Consider the following 20,883-nt stretch of genomic DNA (forward strand, 5'->3'; position numbering starts at 1 on the left):
TCAGATGGAAGGGTCACACCCAGGTGAAGCTGGGGTCTTTTCTCTCAAATCTCTAGTGGCACACAACCTGGTACAGACGGTAGGGTCACATCCAGGTGAAGCTGGGGTATTTTCTCACAAATCTCTGGTGGCACACAACCTTTTACAGAGGGTAGGGTCACACCCAGGTGTAGCTGGGGTCTTTTCTCACACATCTTTCGTGGCACACAGCCTCCTACAGATAGTAGGGCCACATGCAGGCGAAGCAGTTGACGTTTGACAGATCTCTGGTGGCACACAGCCTTGTAAAGAGGGGAGGGTCACACCCAGGTGAAGGAGGGGTCTTTTCTCACAGACCTTTGTTGGCACACAGCCTTGTAAAGAGGGTAGAGTCACACAGGTGAAGAAGGATTATTTTCTCACAGATCTCTGGTGGCACACAGCCTTATACAGGGGGAATGGCCACACCCAGGTGAAGCTGGGGTCTTTTCTCACAAATCTCTGAGGGCACACAGCCTTGTAAAGAGGGTAGGGTCACACCCAGGTGAAGCTGGGGTCTTTTCTCCCAAATCTTTGGTGGCACACAGCCTTGTACAAGGGGGGGGGGTCACACCCAGGTGAAGCTGGGGTCTTTTCTCACAAATCTCTGGTGGCACACAACCTTGTACAGAGAGTAGGGTCACACCCAGGTGAAGAAGGGGTCTTTTCTCACAAATCTTTGGTGGCACACAGCCTCCTACAGATAGTAGGGCCACATGCAGGTGAAGCAGTTGATTTTTTTCACAGATCTCTGGTGGCACACAGCCTCTTTCAGATGGTAGGGTCGCACCCAGGTGAAGCTGGGGTCTTTTCTCGCAGATCTCTGGTGGCGCACAGCCTTGTACAGAGGGTAGGGTCACACAGGTGAAGCAGGAATCTTTTCTCACAAATCTCTGGTGGCACACAGCCTTGTACAGAGGGTAGGTTCGCACCCAGGTGAAGCTGGGGTCTTTTCTCACAAGCCTCTAGTGGCACACAGCCTTGTACAGAGGGTAGGGTCACACCCAGGTGAATCTGGGGTATTTTCTCACAAATCTCTGGTGGCACACAGCCTTGTACAGAAGGTAGGGTCACACCAAGGTGAAGCCGGAGGCTGGTGGCGCATAGCCTTGTACAGAGGGTAGGGTCACACCCATGTGAAGCTGGGGTCTTTTCTCACAAATCTCTAGTGGCACACAACCTTGTACAGACGGTAGGGTCACACCCAGGTGAGGAAGGGGTCTTTTCTCACAGATCTCTGGTGGCACACTGCCTTGTAAAGAGGGTAGGGTCACACCCAGGTGAAGAAGGGGTATTTTCTCACAAATCTCTGGTGGCCCACAACCTTGTACAGGGGGAAGGGTCACACCCAGGTGCTGCAGGGGTATTTTCTCACATATCTCTGGTGGCACACAACCTTGTACAGAGGGTAGGGTCACACAGGTGAAGCTGGGGTATTTTCTCACAAATCTCTGGTGGCACACAACCTTGTACAGAGGGTAGGGTCAAACCCAGGTGAAGAAGGGGTATTTTCTCACAGATCTCTGGTGGCACACAGCCTCGTAAAGAGGATAGGGTCACATCCAGGTGAAGCAGGGGTCTTTTCTCACAAATCTCTGGTGGCACACAGCCTTGTAAAGGGGGTAGGGTCACACAGGTGAAGCAGGAGTCTTTTCTCACAATCCTTAGGTGGCACACAGCCTTGTACAGAGGGTAGGACCGCACCCAGGTGAAGGTGGGGTCTTTTCTCACAGATCTCTGGTGGCACACAGTCTTGTACAGAGGGTAGGTAGGGTTACACAGGTGAAGCAGGGGTCTTTTGTCACAAATCTCTGGTGGCACACAGCCTTGTAAAGAGGGTAGGGTCACACCCAGGTGAAGCTGGGGTCTTTTCTCACAGATCTCTGGTGGCACACAGCCTCGTAAAGAGGGTAGGGTCACATCCAGGTGAAGCAGGGGTCTTTTCTCACAAATCTCTGGTGGCACACAGCCTTGTAAAGAGGGTAGGGACACACAGGTGAAGCAGGAGTCTTTTCTCACAAACCTTAGGTGGCACACAGCCTTGTACAGAGGGTAGGACCGCACCCAGGTGAAGTTGGGGTCTTTTCTCACAAATCTCTGGTGGCACACAGACTTGTGAAGAGGGTAGGGTCACACCCAGGTGAAGCTGGGGTCTTTTCTCACAAATCTCTGGTGGCACACATCCTTGTTCAGAAGGTAGGGTCACACCAAGGTGAAGCCGGAGGCTGGTGGCGCATAGCCTTGTACAGAGGGTAGGGTCACACTCAGCCTTGTATCGAGGGTAGGGTCGCACCCAGGCGAAGCAGGGGTCTTTCCCTACAAATCTTTGGTGGCACACAGCCTGTTACAGGTGGTAGGGTCGCACCCGGGAGAAGCAGGGGTATTTTCTTACAAATCTTTAGAGGCACACAGCCTCTTACAGATGGTAGTTGTCGCACCCAGGTGAAGCAGGGGTCTTTTCTTACAAATCTTTGGTGGCACACAGCCTCTTACAGATGGTAGGGTCACACCCAGGTGAAGCTAGGGTCTTTTCTCACAAATCTTTGGTCACACCCAGCCTTGTATAGAGGGTAGGTTCGCACCCAGGTGAAGCATGAGTCTTTTCTCACAAATCTGAAGTGGCACACAGCCTTGTACAGAGGGTAGGGTCACACCCAGGTGAAGCTGGGGTCTTTTCTCACAAATCTCTGGTGGCATACAGCCTTGTACAGAGGGTAGGGTCATTCCCAGGTGAAGCTGGGGTCTTTTCTCACAAATCTCTGGTGGCACACAGCCTCTTACTGAGGGTAGGGGCACACCCAGGTGAAGCTGGGGTCTTTTCTCACAAATCTCTGGCGGCATACAGCCTTGCACAGAGGGTAGGGTCACCCAGGTGAAGCTGGGGTCTTTTCTCACAAATCTCTGGTGGCACACAGCCTTGCACAGAGGGTAGGGTCACACAGGTGAAGCAGGGGTCTTTTCTCACAAATCTCTGGTGGCACACAGCCTCTTACTGAGGGTAGGGGCACACCCAGGTGAAGCTGGGGTCTTTTCTCACAAATCTCTGGCGGCATACAGCCTCTTACAGATGGTAGGGTCACACCCAGGTGAAGCTGGAGTCTTTTCTCACACATCTCTGGTGGCACACAGCCTTGTAAATAGGGTAGGGTCACACCCAGGTGAAGCTGGGGTCTTTTCTCACAAATCTCTGGTGGCACACAGTCTCTTACTGAGGGTAGGGGCACACCCAAGTGAATCTGGGGTCTTTTCACACAAATCTCTAGTGGCACACAACCTTGTACAGAAGGTAGGGACACACAGGTGAAGGAGGGGTCTCTTCTCACAAATATCTGGTGGCACAGATTCCTACAGAGTGTAGGGCCACATGCAGGTGAAGCAGGGGACTTTTCTCACAGATCTCTGGTGGCACACAACCGTCCTATAGATGGTAAAGTCACAACCAGGTGAAGCAGGGGTCTTTTCTCACAAACCTGCTGGTGGCACACAGCCCTCCTATAGAGGGTAGGGACACACCCAGGTGAAGCAGGCGTCTTTTCTCACAGATCTCTGGTGGCACACAGCCCTCCAATAGGGGGTAGGGCCACACGCAGGTAAAGCAGGGGCCTCTCTCTCACTAACATTTGACAAGTCAGTCCTTTTAAAAAACTGAACACGGACAGGGGGGGTTTCTCAGCCTTGTTACTGTGAGCAAGGTCACAAACGGGTGAACCTGTGGTCTTTCCTCAAAGACCTCTGGCTGCACACAGGCACCCAACTGGTAGCTCAGAGTTGGTTTCATAGGGGAGAGTCACTGGTACCTCTTAGAAGAGACACTAGCAGTCCACTCAAATATAACCCAGTGGTAGGGGAAGGAATGCAGGCAGCATGCTCTAGAGCACGGACACAAAGTGTGGCCTGGGGGACACAAGCGGTTCTCCTGCCCTTTGCTTGCGCCCCTGTAGGCAGGTGTTTATTTGATTTAGCAGTGACACTCAGAAACCTTTAAAACCAGTAAGAAGTTATTTACCCATTAACTGTAGTAAAAGGAAAAAAAGCACAGAAGGGGGCCTGCACCACTTATCTTTAGAAACCCCATAAGTTTAAAGACATTGTACAAAAACATGTACAAATATTATAAAAGCTCTTCAGAATTTTAAAAAGCATGTATCACTGCCTTTAAATGCATTTTTTAAAGTGATAATTTTCAAACATGAACTTTGAAACAGTCATGCCTTCCCCACCCTGACAAAAATGCTACCAGTGAGGCAAGTCAGTTGTTGATGTAGCCTAGGTTATTATTATCCATGTAACGTAATTGTTTAGTAAAGCAAACACAAGAGATTTTGTACAGCACACATCCAGAACTCATATTCCAGGGTGCTCTCATATGCGATAGTGAAGAAAAACGAACCAAAGTAAAATAAAACAATTGCTTAGGGTCAAACAATTTGGTCAAGTAGAGACACCTGTATTATTATTATTATTAATTTTTTGTAGAGCGCGTAGTCACCCTGAGGTATCCCAGCGCTAAAAAAAGAAACCCTATCTCTTCAGTTCAGCGGGCCGAGGGCAAAGCAAAAAAAAGGGGGGGGGGGGCAGAAGATCAGGGTTGTGGGTAAGCATGAATCACTGGGGAAAAAGGTGAGTCTTGAGCCGCTTCCTGAAGCGAAGGTATTGTGGTTCGAGTCGCAGGTCGCGGGGGAGCGAGTTCCAGAGGCGTGCAGTATGGACTGAAAAACGTCTTCCTCCTATGCGGGCTTTCTTGAATCTTGGGGTGGTGATGAAGTTTTCTGAGTCCGAACGGAGGGATCTTGCGGATTTATAGGGTGTAATGAGATTCCTGAGAACAGGGGGGCCTTGATTTTGTAGTAGTTTGTGGGCTAGGCACAGGGCCTTGAATTTGACCCGCTCCCTTATGGGAAGCCAGTGGAGGAGTTTTAGGGCAGGTTTAGCCGAATTTCTGGCAGGGGTGTTTGTGATAATCCGGGCCGCAGTGTTCTGGATTCTCTGAAGCTTGTTAAGGGTCGCTTCAGGAGTGCCTAGGTAGATCACATTGCTATAATCAAGCCTCGAGAGTATTAGGCCTTGAATTAGCAATTTTTGGGAGTTGAAAGGCAGGAGGGGCAGGACTTTCCTCAATGATTTTAGGAGCCCGAAGCAGGTCCCGGCTACTTTCTTTGCCTGCGCAGTGAACGAAAGGTCAGTGTCGAGCCACACACCAAGACTTTTTACCTCTTCTTTTGGATCAGGGGGCGGGCCCAGACAAGCTGGCCAGATGTTCGGGGAGAGTGAGAGTCCTTTCGGGCCGAGAAGCAGGACTTCAGTTTTCGTCCCGTTTAGTTTTAGGGCTGAGTTGTTCATCCAACAGTGGACCTGCGTAAGGCAGTTAAATAAGTCTGCTGATTGTTGTCTGGGGTGAGATAGAGACACCACTAGTTGCGTGTCGTCAGCATAGCTGACGACGCTCACTCCGAATGGGGTGATGACCTCCTCCAATGTGGACATATAGATATTAAATAATGTGGGGCTCAGGGAGGAGCCCTGAGGCACACCACATTGGAGGGGAATTTCGGAGGAGCAGGCGTTCTTCTCCCAGACCTGATAGGTCCGTTGAGCTAGAAAGGATGAGAGCCAGGATAGGGCCGAGCCTTCCACACCAACTCTCTTGAGTCTTTTAATGAGAAGTTGGTGGTTGACGGTATCGAATGCCGCACTTAGGTCGAGGAGGATCACTGCCACTGATCCTCCTCCGTCTAATAGTGCTCTGGCCTCCTCTACCGCTGCCAGGAGGGCGATGTCAGTGCCCTGACCTGGACGAAAGCCCGTCTGGGAGCTTTTTAGCTTGTTGTTGACCTCCAGGAACTGGGAGAGTTTCCTATTAACCAGTTTTTCCGCAATCTTGCTGACTCCTGGGAGTAGGGAGATGGGCCTGTAATTAGCCAGATTTTCGGGGTCGAGGGAAGGTTTCTTTAATAGAGCTTTTACGACGGCCGTCTTCCAGCTCGGGGGTACAACTCCCTGTTGGAGTGAGGCGTTCATCAGATGAGTCAGGGGGGTAATAATCGTGGGAGCTACCTCCTTAAGGATCCAAAGTGGGGCGGGGTCCCTGGGAGATCCGCTCTTAATGGATTTTAGCGTGTTTCCTACTTCTTCAGTTGTAACTTGACCCCAGGAAGAAAGACAAGTGGGTATTAGGGAGTGCGGGGGGTCGTTTTCTTCGCACGGGTTCGCAAGGGAGATTGAATCAAGAATTTTTCGAATTTTATCATGAAAGAAATTAGCCAGTTGTTGGCATTTTTCCTGATCAGCTTTAGGGTCAGTGGGGTGTCTCGATCCCGGTTCTGGGGTTTTCAGGAGTTCTTTAAGGATGGCGTAGGATTCCTTACTGGAGCATCCCGCTTTCTCTATTCTTTCCTGGAAGAAAGCGCTTTTAGTTTTTCGAATAGCGGTTTTATAAATTAAGAGGGAGGTAGAATAGAAGTCTTTGTTAATTTCCGATTTGTTTTTTCTCCAAGTGCGTTCCGTTCTCTTGCACTCTTGGCGCAGGGCTTTAAGCTCTGGGGTGTACCATAGAGCAGAGGATACTCTTTTGGGATGTTTAAAGATTGCAGTTTTGGGGAGAAGTGTGTCTAGAGAAGAGGTAATCCACTCATTAAACTGCTTGTCGGCTGTGGCAGGATCGGTTGAGAGCTCGGGGATGGAGTCTGCAAGGGCGGCGGCCCATTCCCCAGGTGTGAGTTTACGCCACCTTCTGTCGGTGACCTGAGTTTTAGTGGTTTGGGGGTTCGTGGCGGATATTTCCCAGGAGAAAGGGACAAGAAAATGGTCCGTCCATGGAAGGGTCACGGGTGGACTGGTGGTGATAGTTGCTACATTAGTGAGGATGGGATCCAGTAGATGTCCCTTCTCATGAGTAGGCTCGTTGTTGACCAGTCGGATATTGAGTGACAATAGGTCTTGAAGGAGGTCAGAGGCTATCCGGTCGGTAGGGTTCATGAAGTGGAGGTTTAGGTCGCCTAGCATAAGGAATTTGGAGGCAGAAGATGCTAGTTGTGACACTGATTCGATGACGGCATTAAGGAAATTCCCTGGGGCACCTGGGGGGCGGTAGATCAGTAGCCCTGACAGGGAGTGGGCTGGGGAAGTTTGGATGGAGAATTGACAGCTTTCGCAGTCCTCAATATGGGCGTTGGAGGTTCTACAGGTAAATTGTTCCCTGAAGATTATGGCTACCCCCCCTCCCCTCCCTTTGGGTCTATGTAGGGCTTGGCAAAGGTAACCTGGGGGAAGGGCCGTGACGATGTCCGAGTCGGAGCTATCTGATAGCCATGTTTCCGTTAAAAACAATAGATCGAAATCATGGTCTTGGATTAACAGGTTGGTTTTGAGCGCGTGTTTAGGAAGGGAGCGGCAGTTAAGAAGTCCTATCTTCAATCCGGGTTTTGTCGAGCTCAGGGGAGTCGGATAGCAGCGCATACAATTGGAGAAGGGTATACCTTCAACGTGCGTGTGGTAGCACGCAAGGACCTTCTTAGGTTGGAGTGCGCGAAGCACTTCTCTAGTATACACCACGCGGTCATAAGGGTCATCAGACAGAGTCCCTGGTCCTGGGTCCGTCTGGGCCCGGACGGGCCCAGACGGGCTTGCCTTTGGCGCGCCTTTGGCGCGCATCCGGCGCGCATCCGGCGCTCCCGCTGCGCTCGTCCGCTGCGCTTCCTCCAGTGGCACATGTTATAGTGTGGGGAGGCAGGGGAGGGGGCTTGGCCAGCGAGGGGGCGTGGCCTCGTTGCACGCTGTCAATGGCGGCGGCCAGAGGACGTTTACAGAGAGTGAGAGGAGGCGCTGCTCGAATCAGCAGGCTCCTGGGCAATAGAGGCGAGACACAAGGTAAATTCTGTACACTCAAAGGTTTAAAATGTTTAAAAACAGCTAAAACAGGAAATACAGCTCCCGGCTTTCCGCCTCAGGAGTAAGGGTTTTGACCCCAGGTTTGATCCCTGCTTCGAACCACTCGTAATGTTTACAAATAACAGATTAAAGACACAAGGCGATTGTGAGGCCTAAGATTTTATTTCATTTCAATTCAATAATCAAGTTGTCTAGTAGTAGTACACTTGACTCGCCAAAGGCAATAACAGCAAGCAGAGAAGGCTCATCACAGGGCGCGGTAAAGGGACAGCGGCTCATACACAGCTTAAGACCGTATTGTCAAATCTATGACTTTTAGTTAAGAGGGAAGCGTAGAATGAAACCCTCAAAATACTCTACAAGCCACTGTGCACACTATGTACCTGCTTTGCTTCCAATGTGCTCACCTTCCACACCCCCCCATGCCCTATACCCTGCTGGCATCAATGTGGCCCTCGGTCACACCACACATACCATACTTTTAGGCTCCTGGGAATAGGTTTGCGAGTACCATGAAGTAGAGTTTAACAGATTTGAAATTGAATGGGGGAGGGACTCACCATTAAAGCACAGCGCTCGCAGCTTCCGAAGGCTGATCTTAGGCTCACCCAGAAGATCCTTGAACTCTGCAATCCTGAGAAAAGAAAATCAAAAGCAATGAGCATGTTGAGTCAGTGGCAGCCTGGAAGAGCTATACAAAACAATAGGGCAACCCAATAAACCCCAAGGATTTGGGTATAATGTAATTCAACAAAAAATATAAACCTTGAGGATTTATTTCATTAATATTTCTCAGTCAAACAGTCACCTTAGTGAACTTAATTCCAAAAGAACCTAGAGAGAAACAGTAATTATCACAGTTCATTATTTATTCATTTTTATGCATTCTTTTTTTGATTTCAATGTAACCAATCGTTTATATATACAGAAAGGAAAAATAAATTTTCATTTATACACTGGCAACATAAGACTACTGTCAATTTGATACACATAGAAAACAGTAGTTATTGACACTTTTTTCAATGATGAACCATCCACAGTTTGGTCATGTATCAAGAAAATTCTTGTTTCAACGTTTGTGGTATCAAAGCACATCAAATGAACACTTGTTTACACCAAAGAAGTGTCACGGCGTCGACGTTTCGGTCTCCTATCAGATAATATTAATCAACGAGACCATCTTCAGGACCAAAGTTGCGCCATGTATCTATTATAAACAAATGCATTACATTACTTAACAAACTATTTACAAATATCTACATCTAAGTTCTACATATTGGTATTGCCTATACAATGAAGGAAAACAGGCTGGCAGAGCAGCACATACTGACCCCAAGGAACTAGAAAAACATTCTATTTACATTGGTTTTAAAACTATGCTCCAGCTGCTTGTGACGTGCAGCATAGCGTTAGACCCTCACCTAAAAAATTCATCCTCACCTTTGTTTACAACCATTATTATTCACCACATACCTTAGTGACAGTCTGCATCACTTCGAGTCACCACCAGCACCGTTATCTACTGGCGTCAACTCTTCCCACCACCCACAGTCCCTCTGAACTTTACTAAGTCTTCACTCACACACCACCACCCACTGTCATCTTAACTTACTGGGTTCACCTCTCCCCATCACTTACAGTTCATCTGAACCTTCACTAAGTGGTCACTCACACACCAACACCCACTGTTACCTTTACTTACTGAAGTCACCTCTCCCTATCCCTCACAGTCCATCTGAACTTTCACTAAGTGGTTACTCACACATCAACACCCACCGTCACCTCTACTTACTGGCATCACCTTTCCCCATCACCCGCAGTCCATCGAAACTTCACTAAGACTTCACTCACACACCACCACCCACTGTCACCTTTACTTACTGACGTCACATCTTCCCACCACCCACAGTCCATCGGAACCTCTACTAAGTCTTCACTCACACACCACCACCACCCACTGTCATCTTTACTTACTTACGTCACCTCTCCCCATCACCCACAGTCCATCAGAACCTTTACTAAGTCTTCACTCATACACCACCATCACTGTCACCTTTACTTACTGAAGTGGCCTCTCCCCATCACCCACAGTCCATCTGAACCTTCACTAAGACTTCATTCACACACTGCCACCCACTGTCAGCCTTACGTACCGATTTCACCTCTTCTTAACACCCACAGTCCATCTGAACATTTACTAAGTCTTCACTCACACACCACCATCCACTGTCATCTTATCTTACTGGGGTCACGTCTCCCCCATCACCCACAGTTCATCTGAAACCTTTGCTAAAACTTCACTCACACACCACCACCCACTGTCACCTCTACTTACTGGCATCACCTCTCCCCATCACCCACAGTCCATCGGAACCTTCACTAAGACTTCACTCACACACCACCACCCACTGTCACCTTTACTTACTGACGTCAAATCTTCCCACCACCCACAGTCCATCTGCACCTTTACTAACTCTTCACTCACACACCACCATCCACTGTCATCTTTACTTACTGGGGTCACGTCTCCCCCATCACCCACAGTTCATCTGAACCTTCGCTTAGTCTTCGTTCACACACTGCCACCCACTGTCGGCCTTACTTACTGATGTCACCTCTCCCCACCACCCACAGTCCATCGGAACCTTTACTAAGTCTTCATTCACACACCACCACCCACTGTCACCTTTACTTACAGAAGTGGCCCCTCCCCATCACCCACAGTCCATCAGAACCTTCGCTTAGTCTTCGTTCACACACCACCACCACCACCACTGTCACCTTTACTTACTGACATCACCTCTCCCCATCACCCACAGTCCATCTGAACCTTCACTAAGACTTCATTCACACACTGCCACCCACTGCTGGCCTTACTTACTGATTTCACCTCTTTTTATCACCCACAGTCCATCTGAACATTTACTAAGTCTTCACTCACACACCACCACCCACTGTCACCTCTACTCACTGGCATCACTTCTCCCCACCACCCACAGTCCATCTGAACCTTCACTAAGACTTCATTCACACACTGCCACCCACTGTCACCTTTACTTACTGATGTCACCTCTCCCCACCACCCACAGTCCATCGAAACCTTTACTAAGTCTTCACTCACACACCACCACCCACTATTGCCTTTACTTACTGACGTCACCTCTTCCCACCACCCACAGTCCATCGGAACCTTTACTAAGTCTTCACTCACACACCACCACCCACTACTGCCTTTGCTTACTGATGGCACCTTTCCCCATCACCCACAGTCCATCTGAAACTTCACTAAGACTTCACTCACACACTACCACCCACTGTCACCTTTCCTTACTGATGTCACCTCTCCCCACCACCCACAGTCCATCGGAACCTCTACTAAGTCTTCACTCACACATCACCACCACCGTCACCTTTACTTACTTACGTCACCTCTACACATAACCCACAGTCCATTTGAACCTTCAATAAGACTTCACTCACACCCTACCACACCCTGTCACCTTTACTTACTGACGTCACCTCTTCCCACCACCCACAGTCCATCAGAACCTTTAGTAAGTCTGCATTACTCCGACACACCACCACCAACTGTCATTGAAAACAATCAATTCAAGATTAAAAAACAGAGTTTAAAGCACAAGTTGGGTGATGAGCAGTGGACTTAACAAACATGTCCCTACAGGTCTTTGTGTAGGCATTTGAGAGGTCAAGGATATCACACAGCCCCATTAGCACCCTGGGATCTCGCACAAAACATGCAACTCCACCAAGCCTACATTCAGGTCATTGCAAATGGCACTCAAGTGGTCAAGGGTACCCCACTGCACCGTCATCACTATCCCAATGTCCACACGACATGTAACTGCTCTGAGCTTAAGAGACTGCGTATGGCAACCGAGGGGTTGAGGGTACCCCACAACACCGTCTGAACCCCCCCCCTACACCCCAAGACATGTAATTCCCCAGAACTAAGATTGTGTATGGCATTCAAGGGTTCAAGGGTACCGCACAACCTCATCTGAACACCCCCCAAGACATGTGGTTTGAAGTTTAAGTTTATTGTTTCAGTTAGTTAAAACGATAACAATTTTGCAAGCTAAACACTATAATTTATTACGTTGTATAAACATCATAAAATATGTACCAAAAAATTGAAAGGTCATTCAGCTAGTTTCTTGCTGGTCTGCATTTTTATTTCTAAATCTGTTTTATTGAAATTTTTCTCAGAGAGTGCGACAAAAGCATTACATAGGCAACATTCGTCGTAAATACATTTTGCCCAGAGATACAGTTCGCTCTTGAAGGTCACAGTTTTCCGACAAGGTCCATGGCGAATGAACGTTGATATATGACACAGCATCATCGTAACATGTTGTCTTCATACCCCTGCTTCTGAATTACAATCTACCCTCCCTGGAGAGGAACATAGAAAGCAAACTTATTTGTGCCGAATAGAAAAGAAAAAAAAAAAGAACATAACTGTGATGTCATGGAGCAATGTAGAGAAGAAAAAAACAAAAAAAAGGAGAAAGTGAGCGTGAGGAGTGGTTTACCGGGCCTGCACCCATCAGAGAACACGTCATTTGGAGTAATTAGATAAGGAACAATTTGAGGGGCCTGAGCCTCGGGTTGCAAGCCGTCAAAGGAAGCCCCTCCGATAAGTAGCTGACCAGCGGAGACCAAATGTAATCAAAACTTTTCTGGTGTCTTCAATTATATCAGTCATGCGTTCCAGAGCTAAAACCCTCCACAGTCTCGCATGCCATCGTGTTAAGGATGGGGGCTCGTGTTTTTTTCCGGGTCGCGGCAACTGCCATTTTGGCGGACCCCAAACAAAGCCACATCGCTGATTTGTCCCCCTGTGTCTGTCGTTTCAAATTTGGATCTCGGCCCCCCAGTAGAACTTGTTCCATGGGGCTGGGAATGGGATAGCCTAAGATAAGCTTGATTTGGGACAAGATTTCCTTACAGAAAGGTTTAATGGCGGGACAGTCCCACCATATATGCCTGAATTCGCCTAACATCCCACACCCCCTCCAGCACCCATCCGACGAGCTAGGGAACATCGTGTGGAGTTTCTGCGGGTACAGGTACCAATCATACATGATTTTATAGTGTGCTTCCCTGAGATGCATTGAGCGGTTGAATTTCACTATGTCCCTGCCTAAGTGTTCCCATTGCTTATCTTCCAAAGGAGCATCCACAAGGGCGTCCCAAAAGCGGCGTCGATCTGGGACTCATCGATTGTATGAGAGCACACAGATAGGAGATACATCCCTTGGAAGAGGACCCAGACTGAGCAAACCTCTCTATAGGGAGCAACTCCCTGGTGGCGGCAGCCGCACCAAGGGCTGCAGCACCCAGTGTTTCAGCTGCAAGTAGCGATATTCTTCTTTGCCGGTCAATGCAAATTTCTTCTTGCATTCCTGAAAAGTGAGGAATTCTCCTTTGTCAAATAAGTGAGAGATCATGTGGCATCAAAATGTATAGGCGAGTGAGGGGAGGGTCATAAGATGCAGTCTCTTAGTGAGGATATCCCAAACCTCGAGTGTCGTGGATGTGCTAATGTAGGCGTTGAGAGGTCTGTCTTTGGTTTCCAGAGAAGATCCCATATGGTGCGCCCTGTTATCTGTCTGTCTATATGAAGCCAATGCTTCTCTGAAGCCCGCAGCGACCATTCCGTGATTAACGAATTCCCGAATTTGTGCCGCTCGGTAATAGGACTGAAAGTCCGGTAAAGCCAGGCCTTCATCTTTGCAAGGTCTAATAATCAAATTATAGGAAAGTCGTGCCCGTTTCCCCTGCCAAATAAATTTGGTTAGCATATGCCACAGCTCTTTCAATAGGCATCCCTCCACTGGGATAGGCAGACCCTGGAAGAGATAAAGTAAGCGAGGGAGAACATTAATCTTAATGGCATTAATCCTACCCAACCAGGTGATGTAAGCCACACTCCATTTACCCAAGTCAGACTTTAGTTGTCGTTGGGGGGGGGGGGGGGGGGGGATTTGTACAGATCCCGTATTCGAGGGGTAAGCTTGACCCCTAAGTAAGTGATCTCCTTACTAGTACAGCGAAGGTGACCCTTCTTCAACCCTTCGCCATTCTTCTTTTGGTATTGTTAGATTCAGTAGGAAGGATTTGGTCAAGGTTTATCTTGAATCCTGCCACCCTTTCAAACGACTCCAGCTCTGCGTGGATAGCCGGGAGAGAGACAATAGGGTCTGATACTGGAAGAAGCACGTCATCGGCAAATAACGATATCTTATGATCGTCTGTGCCAAAACGTATTCCTTGGATCTCTTGGTTCCTTCTGATCCTGTGGGCCAAGGGTTCTATGCTCAAGGCAAAAAGGAGGGGGGATAAGGGGCAGCCCTGTCTCCTCCCGGGAGCCAGGCGGAAGGAGGAAGAAGCAACTCCATTAACAAGTATCCGAGAGCTGGGAGAGTGATAGCGCAAACCATCCCAATAAAGGTTTAGTTGAAGCCAAAGCGCTGGAGCACTTTAAATAGAAAAGACCATTCCACACGGTCAAAAGCTTTCTCCGCGTCTAGCGAGAGAAACGCTGTTGGGATGTTTTTCTTGTGAGCTTTTTCAATGATATGGATGATACGCCGCAAATTATCGTGGGTTTGTCGTTCGTTAATAAATCCGGACTGATCTGGATCTAGGAGACCAGGGAGAATTGTTTCGAGACGAGTGGCCAGGATTTTAGAGTAAATTTTGGCATCTAGGTTCAGAAGAGCAATCGGGCGATAAGACGAACAGGCTGAGGGATCCTTACCCGGTTTGGGAAGCACTGCCACAATTGCTTCACCCATGGAAGGAGTGACTTGTTGCGTGGAAGCAATGATATTAAATAAGGTAGTTAAGTAGGGAACGAGCTTCAGCGCAAAAGTACGAAAGAAGTGGGCTGAGAAGCCATCCGGCCCTGGAGCTTCCTGGAACTTAAGGGAGTCGACCGCCTTCTGTACTTCTTCAGCTGTTATGGGTTTCGCCAACTTTTCATTGGAGCTAGCCCCAACCTGAGGGAGGTCTAGGGGATCCAAATACCCCGGCGGGTCATGCGTCCCTGGAAGCTCTGAGGTGTAAAGAGTTCTATAGAAATTCTCAAAGGCCCCTGCCTTCCCCTCCTCTGACCTGTGAGAAACGCCATCCCCGTCAACTATTAGTTTGATATACTCTCTTTCCTGCTTGGCCCTTAGTTGACGTGCCAACAAGGATCCCACTTTATTCCCGCCCTCATAAACCCCGGTATTGTAAGCGTAAGATGGTTTTCTCTGCTCTGTTGGTGTAGATAGCCTGTAATTTTCACTTTAGGGCTGTGAGTTTCCGTAGGGCCGGAGCAGAGGGGTTGGCCTTATGGGTCTGCTCTGCCGCTGTTAGTTCTCATTCTAATTGGAGGTGCTCTTCGCATTGTTGAGCACGTAAAGTAGTGGCCAGTTCAATGCACTTGCCTCGAACTACTGCCTTAAGGGCGTCCCAGGTAGTTGCATGGGAAGTAGCCTCAGGATCGTTTAGCTCGCGAAATTCTCTAATGGTCTTTCTTAGGTCGTCGCGGAGAAGTCTATCCCTGCAAAGGAAGTTGGCGAAATACCATCGAGCATGTTTCGGGCGCGGATTTGGCCAAGTGATCGTCATCTCTAGGGGGGCGTGGTCCGATAGGCAAATCGAGTGAAATTGAGCTTGCAGTATATAGGGGAGCAAGGATTTGCTCATAAAGATGTGATCGATACGGGATTACGTCCTGTGGGAATGAGAGAAGAATGAGTAATCTTGCGTCGTGGGATTAGCATCCCTCCAGACATCTATTAACCCCATTAGCTGAAGCTGTGAACGCAGCACCTTTCCAAACGCGCCTCCTGGAGCCTTGTGTGAGTGTGTTGTGTCCATGTCTAGATCCCTGACTAGATTGAAGTCCCCCATGAGAATTATGTCCCCCTGAGCAAAGTTCTACAGAGTCATAAGGAAGGAAAGAATGAAATCCTGTTGACTTGTATTAGGGGCATAAAGAAATGTGAACGTACACTGGCGCCTCTTAGGTCCCCCTCAACCATTAGAAACCTCCCGCTTTTGTCTGTTTTAGTGCCCTGAACCTGAAAAGGGACCCCTGAGTGAAACAACAATGCCACCCTGTTTTGTTTCGAGGAATGTGAAGATCGAAATATGAGGGTATAAGCTTTGTGGCGTAGCCGGTGCTAGTCAGACTTTGAGGTGCGTCTCCTGAGGAGCTGCTATTTGAACATTGTGATCTAGCATGTGCTTCCAGAAGCGCTGGCGCTTGTTAGGGGAATTCAGTTCTAACCGCCATTTGTACCTAGAAGGGAATGTCGCCCTTTGGCGATGGGCTCCACTTAAAAATCCCTTTTGTGACCCCCCCTTCCTCCCCGCCCACCATCAATAGAAAAAATAAAAGCACCATGAACTAAATTAAAAAACCCGAACAAATACTTGAGATGAGTGTGTAGAATCCCCCTCCTAGCGAAATCCCAGTACCAAAATACACTTGAGGAACATTACTATTTCCATTCCCCCAGCCCTTATCACAGCAAAGATCAAGGCATGCGTTGCATAAAAAACTGTTTTCTCCCCCAACTGAATAACAAGTAACACTGGAATTTAGGCCTTTGCCGAGGATAATCTTAGCAAAAGTCCCCCAGCTATAACTCAAACGGTTAGGGGCGTGCAAGTCCTCGGCCTCCAACCTCCTCCACCCTGAACCCCCTTGTGGAGAACACTAACCCCCTGCCCTGTCGCCACAGATACAGTGTTCTCTTGTGATGCTCTTGCCAAGCCCTGAGATTAAAGCAATAACTATCACCTGGGCTCCCCAGCACCCTCCAAGTATGGAAGATGCAAGTCCTCTCCCCCATTCATCTCTCCAAACCTTCGGCCTGATGTGCCCTTGGGGGGGATAGGAGGGAAAAGAGGGCATAACCCCATCAAATTTGCAGCGGGATCAGTCAAGAGGTCCTTCCGGGTGAGTGCACGTCTAACAAAGCAAAGTGAAGGGCCCCTGAGGCCCCCCCCAATCAAAGGCCTCAGTCTGGTCATTTTGTGTTTCTCTTGCCCATTTTCCGCCATTGTCCTCCATTGCGTCGTTCTGGTTGAACCTTCCCGACCGTGTCTGACGAGGTTGTGGAGAGTTCCAAGCCTTGCAGATCTGCCGCCTCCGATAGTTCCACACAGTGGTGCTGTTTGTTGTGACACTGGAAAGCGATCCCAAAGGGGTATGTCAATCTGTACCTGACTTTCTTCTCTCGCAAATGTTCAGTGATTGGGCGGAACTGTTGGCGTCGCAGGAGAGTGGCCTGAGCTATGTCTTCATATAGCGTGCAAGTGGCATTCTGGAAGGTGAACCTGTCGGTAGCCCTTGCCCTCTGCAGGACCATTTCTTTGACCTTGAATGAACTGAGCTTTACCAGGACATCTCTTGGGCGCCAATTCTTCCCCCGCACGCGTGGACCCACTCTGTGCACTCTTTCCAACCGGACTTCAGGGCCATTTTCCCCAAAGGCTGAGGAGAAGAGGCCCACCATGAATGCCTCCAGATCCGGGCCCTCACAGTCCTCCATCAGGCCTCGGACCCTTACATTGTCGCGGCGAGAGCGGTTTTCAAAATCTTCGCACTTGAGTAGTGAATCTCGTAGTTGGCCACGCAATTCGGCGCCTCCTTTTTCCAGGGACTTAATCTTGTCGGACACCTCCTGTTGCTTCGCCTGCAGATCAAGGGTACGCATACCCACTGAGTCGACATCCGCTTGAACCGCTACCAGTTTCTCTCGTACTTCAGCGAGGAAAGTTTTGAAGGAGGCCTCCATATCTTCTTTGATGTCCGCTCTTAGCTCTGTCCGCAGCTCCTGTTTGAACTCGCAAAGGGAAGACATGAGGTCGTCTTGGGTCAGCGCCATATTTGCTGGTCTTGGCGTTGTTTCTTCTTCTGTCGCCCCTGCTCCGGCCGATGTGAAGTAGTTGGGAGACCTTGTTATTAGGGTCTTTTTGGGTGGCATAGGGGAACTCTCCGCTCGGTCGACGCTCGGCAGCCCCTTCAGTTAATTGGAACCAGTGCTCCACAGCTAACCACTTTTGGGGCCCCCCTCAGCTTACTCTGCCACTCCTGGGACCCCACTCCACCTCTCCTCCAGGTGCTTGACCAGGCCCGTCCGACTCAGGTGCCCCCCCGGATGACGAGTGAGGGGCAGCAGCTTCAGCCAGACGCCCAACTGATGCCATCCAATATTCGCTCCGGCACTCTCTGGTGGCCTCCCCAGCGGATCCAGCTCCCTTCGGCTCAAGCGCCTCGTGGCATCTGCAGATCGACAAGGGATGCCACGGCAGCCATGTTAGGGTCAGGCAACGCTCATCAGCGTTCAATCGAGTGGGCCTCCGACCCCTCTGCCTCCTTCCGTGTCACCACGGCGATTTACCTGTCTTTGGCCGAACCATAGGGGAGGGATGTGCTCAGCTCCTCCAGAAGCACCAACGGATCTTTCACCCAGTATCCGAGTGTGTGGCTTGCAAAGAGGGGCCTACGGCAACAATCAATCTTTCATCCACCTTCCAAGCAGGAGATAAGCTCAGGGCAGGCGTGGCGTTTTTCTTCGATGAAGGGAGGCCGCCAGGATCAAGGCCCCACTCTCCTGCGGATTGCAGCCCCAAAACACCGTCAGCCCGCCATTTTGAGTGGCGCCGCGTCCAGACCAGTCCAGTCCCTTTTCGCCCTCCGTCCTTCACCGACAGCAGCATGGGGGCCGAAGCAACGAGGCGTGCTCCCCTGCGCGTGTTCTCTCCAAAGACCCCGGGGTACTTTCGTTGAATGGGGATACAAGGACTCAATACCTCTGCGCTCTGGAAGCCGGAACCCGTGTGACCGCCATTTTCTATCCTGCGCCACCGCGCCGCTCTCCTCTCACAGGAGCCTCTCATGTCCACACTCCAGGATTTCTCGCGCGGCGGAGCTTCTCCTGGTCGTCAGCGCCACCTCGGCATCGCTGGGCAGTGTTTTGGAGGCCGGTAACACACTTTATTTCATGTGATTCAGCAGGGCCTGGGAAGGAGCATGTTGGTTGGCCACGCCCCCCCTGTCTGCATTTTTAATCAAATTAGTGATTTGAAACCGGAATTGTATTTGTGCAAAAATGGGTTAACATTTAAGTAAAAGAATCCCGGCATTATCACAACAGTCTTTCAACTTTTTACATATTTCCTGCCACAGAACACTTTAAAATGATTTAGTAATTAGGAACTGGTGGAGTATATAATCTTTTTTCAAACTTTAAAACATTTACTGATAAAACTGTCTACTGTGGGTTAAATTGACTTCGAGAAATACGTGCGGGCAGGGGTGGCTTTGTCCAGGAGAAGATTGAAAGACCAATGGCCCCTGGTCGAATACGGACTACCATTTGGCTTGTAATGGGGCTCAGCCGCCTGTCTGAATGATGGCTTCCGATCAGACTGTTAGAGGTGCCAATACCTAGGGCGGCGGTTTCTTATCTATCATGGCTTCAGTTGTACTGATAATAATTTATTCACTTGCAAAAGGAACTTAGCGCCCCTGCTGGAAAGCTGGATTGACTAGCTGTTCAATAATGTTGTCACTGTGCGACAGCAAGTTCTTATCTCGAGTGCCGGGAGGGCAGGGCAAAGCAATTTCTGTCAGTTGACAGCAGGGCAAATGCACAAAAAGTGTAACTGTCTTTCCTCAAATTGACCACAAACGGCAAAGGGAGTCCAACCAACCTGGTTTCCAGGGAGAGACCTGATCTTTTGAGGGGAAAACTCCCATACGGATTAGTAGGAGAAAGTGTTGGATGGGTTGGGAAATATGGCATATGAGGTATAGTTGGGAGCGCCTGTTGGAGTAGGATTGTAAAACTGACAAGCCATGATTTTCCCAGCGATTTCTGCTTTGTCGATTGTCCAGGATTTTAACTTGGCTGATTTGTTAACAATTTTTTTAAACGCTTTGAAACTGATGTTTGACTGTCAGACTTTGGGGAGATTGAGGGTTGTTCAAGCTTGTCGGAGCACTGTAGGCCAGTCGTTTTTCTTGGTGAACTGGCTCTCCATTTTGGCCCAGCACAAGGCAGCCAGTGACTCAAATGGTGCAGCTCCCATCTTCCAGCACAATTTGGTTATGGCAGCCATCCTTAACGGGAGTAGGTGAAAAAGGCTGAATTCCAGGCGCACTTGTGCTTGAGAGATGTGTTGTGGTAAATGGAAGAAGCGTTTGAACAAAACAGACTGTTGTTGGTCTAGGGTGGTTACGTCCTTGCCCTTAAGCAGCTCCGAACCATAGGTCAGTGAGGGTAGAAACAGCACCCCAATGATTTGTAACAGATATGATTGCGATGAGCTCCCCATCTTTTTAGGTCGAGGGACCGTCCGGTCTGCCGAAGGCAGAACCGGAAGTCCGGAGATCTTATGATGCTTAGAGTGGCTATTTAGCCCGCCTCTCTTTTTGGCTCTCCTCCATTGGCTGGCTTCCTAAACGGAGGCCAGCCATTGGAGGAGAGAGCCGTCCCTCCAAATAGGCTCCGTCTTTCTCAGATTCTGGGGCGAGTTCTGTACATTCTTTCCACTTTTTAGCCACGCCCTTTTTAGGTCTCGGCTTGAAGGCTGCGCTTGTGCAGTCTCGCTCCGAGACCGAGATTTAATGTTTTGGAGAAGAGGGGCTTGAACCCGCCCCTCTTCTCTCCTCTTCTCCATTGGCTGGCCTCTTAAATGCTGGCCAGCCATTGGAGAAGAGTCTTTGTCTCGCAAAACAAGCCCCGTCCTTTTCGGATTCGGGGGCGTGTTTTTTCGCTACTTTTCGCTGGGCGTGTTTTTCTCTCCTCCAGCCAATGGCAAGAGGAGAGAAAAGAAAAACACGCCCCCGAATCCGAAACTGCCGCTGCATTTCTCCGAGGCATTTCTGCTTCGCCTCGGAGAAAGGCGGCGGTGTTCATGGCTCTCGCTGCCCTATCCTCGCAAGCT

At 49.4% G+C, this 20,883-nt stretch overlaps 1 protein-coding gene across 1 annotated transcript in view; it reads right to left on the bottom strand.

The window, feature by feature from the left end:
• Positions 1-20,883, bottom strand: part of TBC1D13 (TBC1 domain family member 13) — a 250,374-nt gene that overhangs the window by 210,541 nt on the left and 18,950 nt on the right. Inside the window, exon 2 of the mRNA XM_085614058.1 lies at positions 8,466-8,539. Coding sequence (XP_085470184.1) covers positions 8,466-8,539 — 74 coding nt within the window. The remainder of the gene's footprint in view (positions 1-8,465; positions 8,540-20,883) is intronic.

The sequence above is a fragment of the Triturus cristatus genome, chromosome 1_2, assembly GCF_964204655.1.
Source record: "Triturus cristatus chromosome 1_2, aTriCri1.1, whole genome shotgun sequence".
Lineage (NCBI taxonomy): Eukaryota > Metazoa > Chordata > Amphibia > Caudata > Salamandridae > Triturus > Triturus cristatus.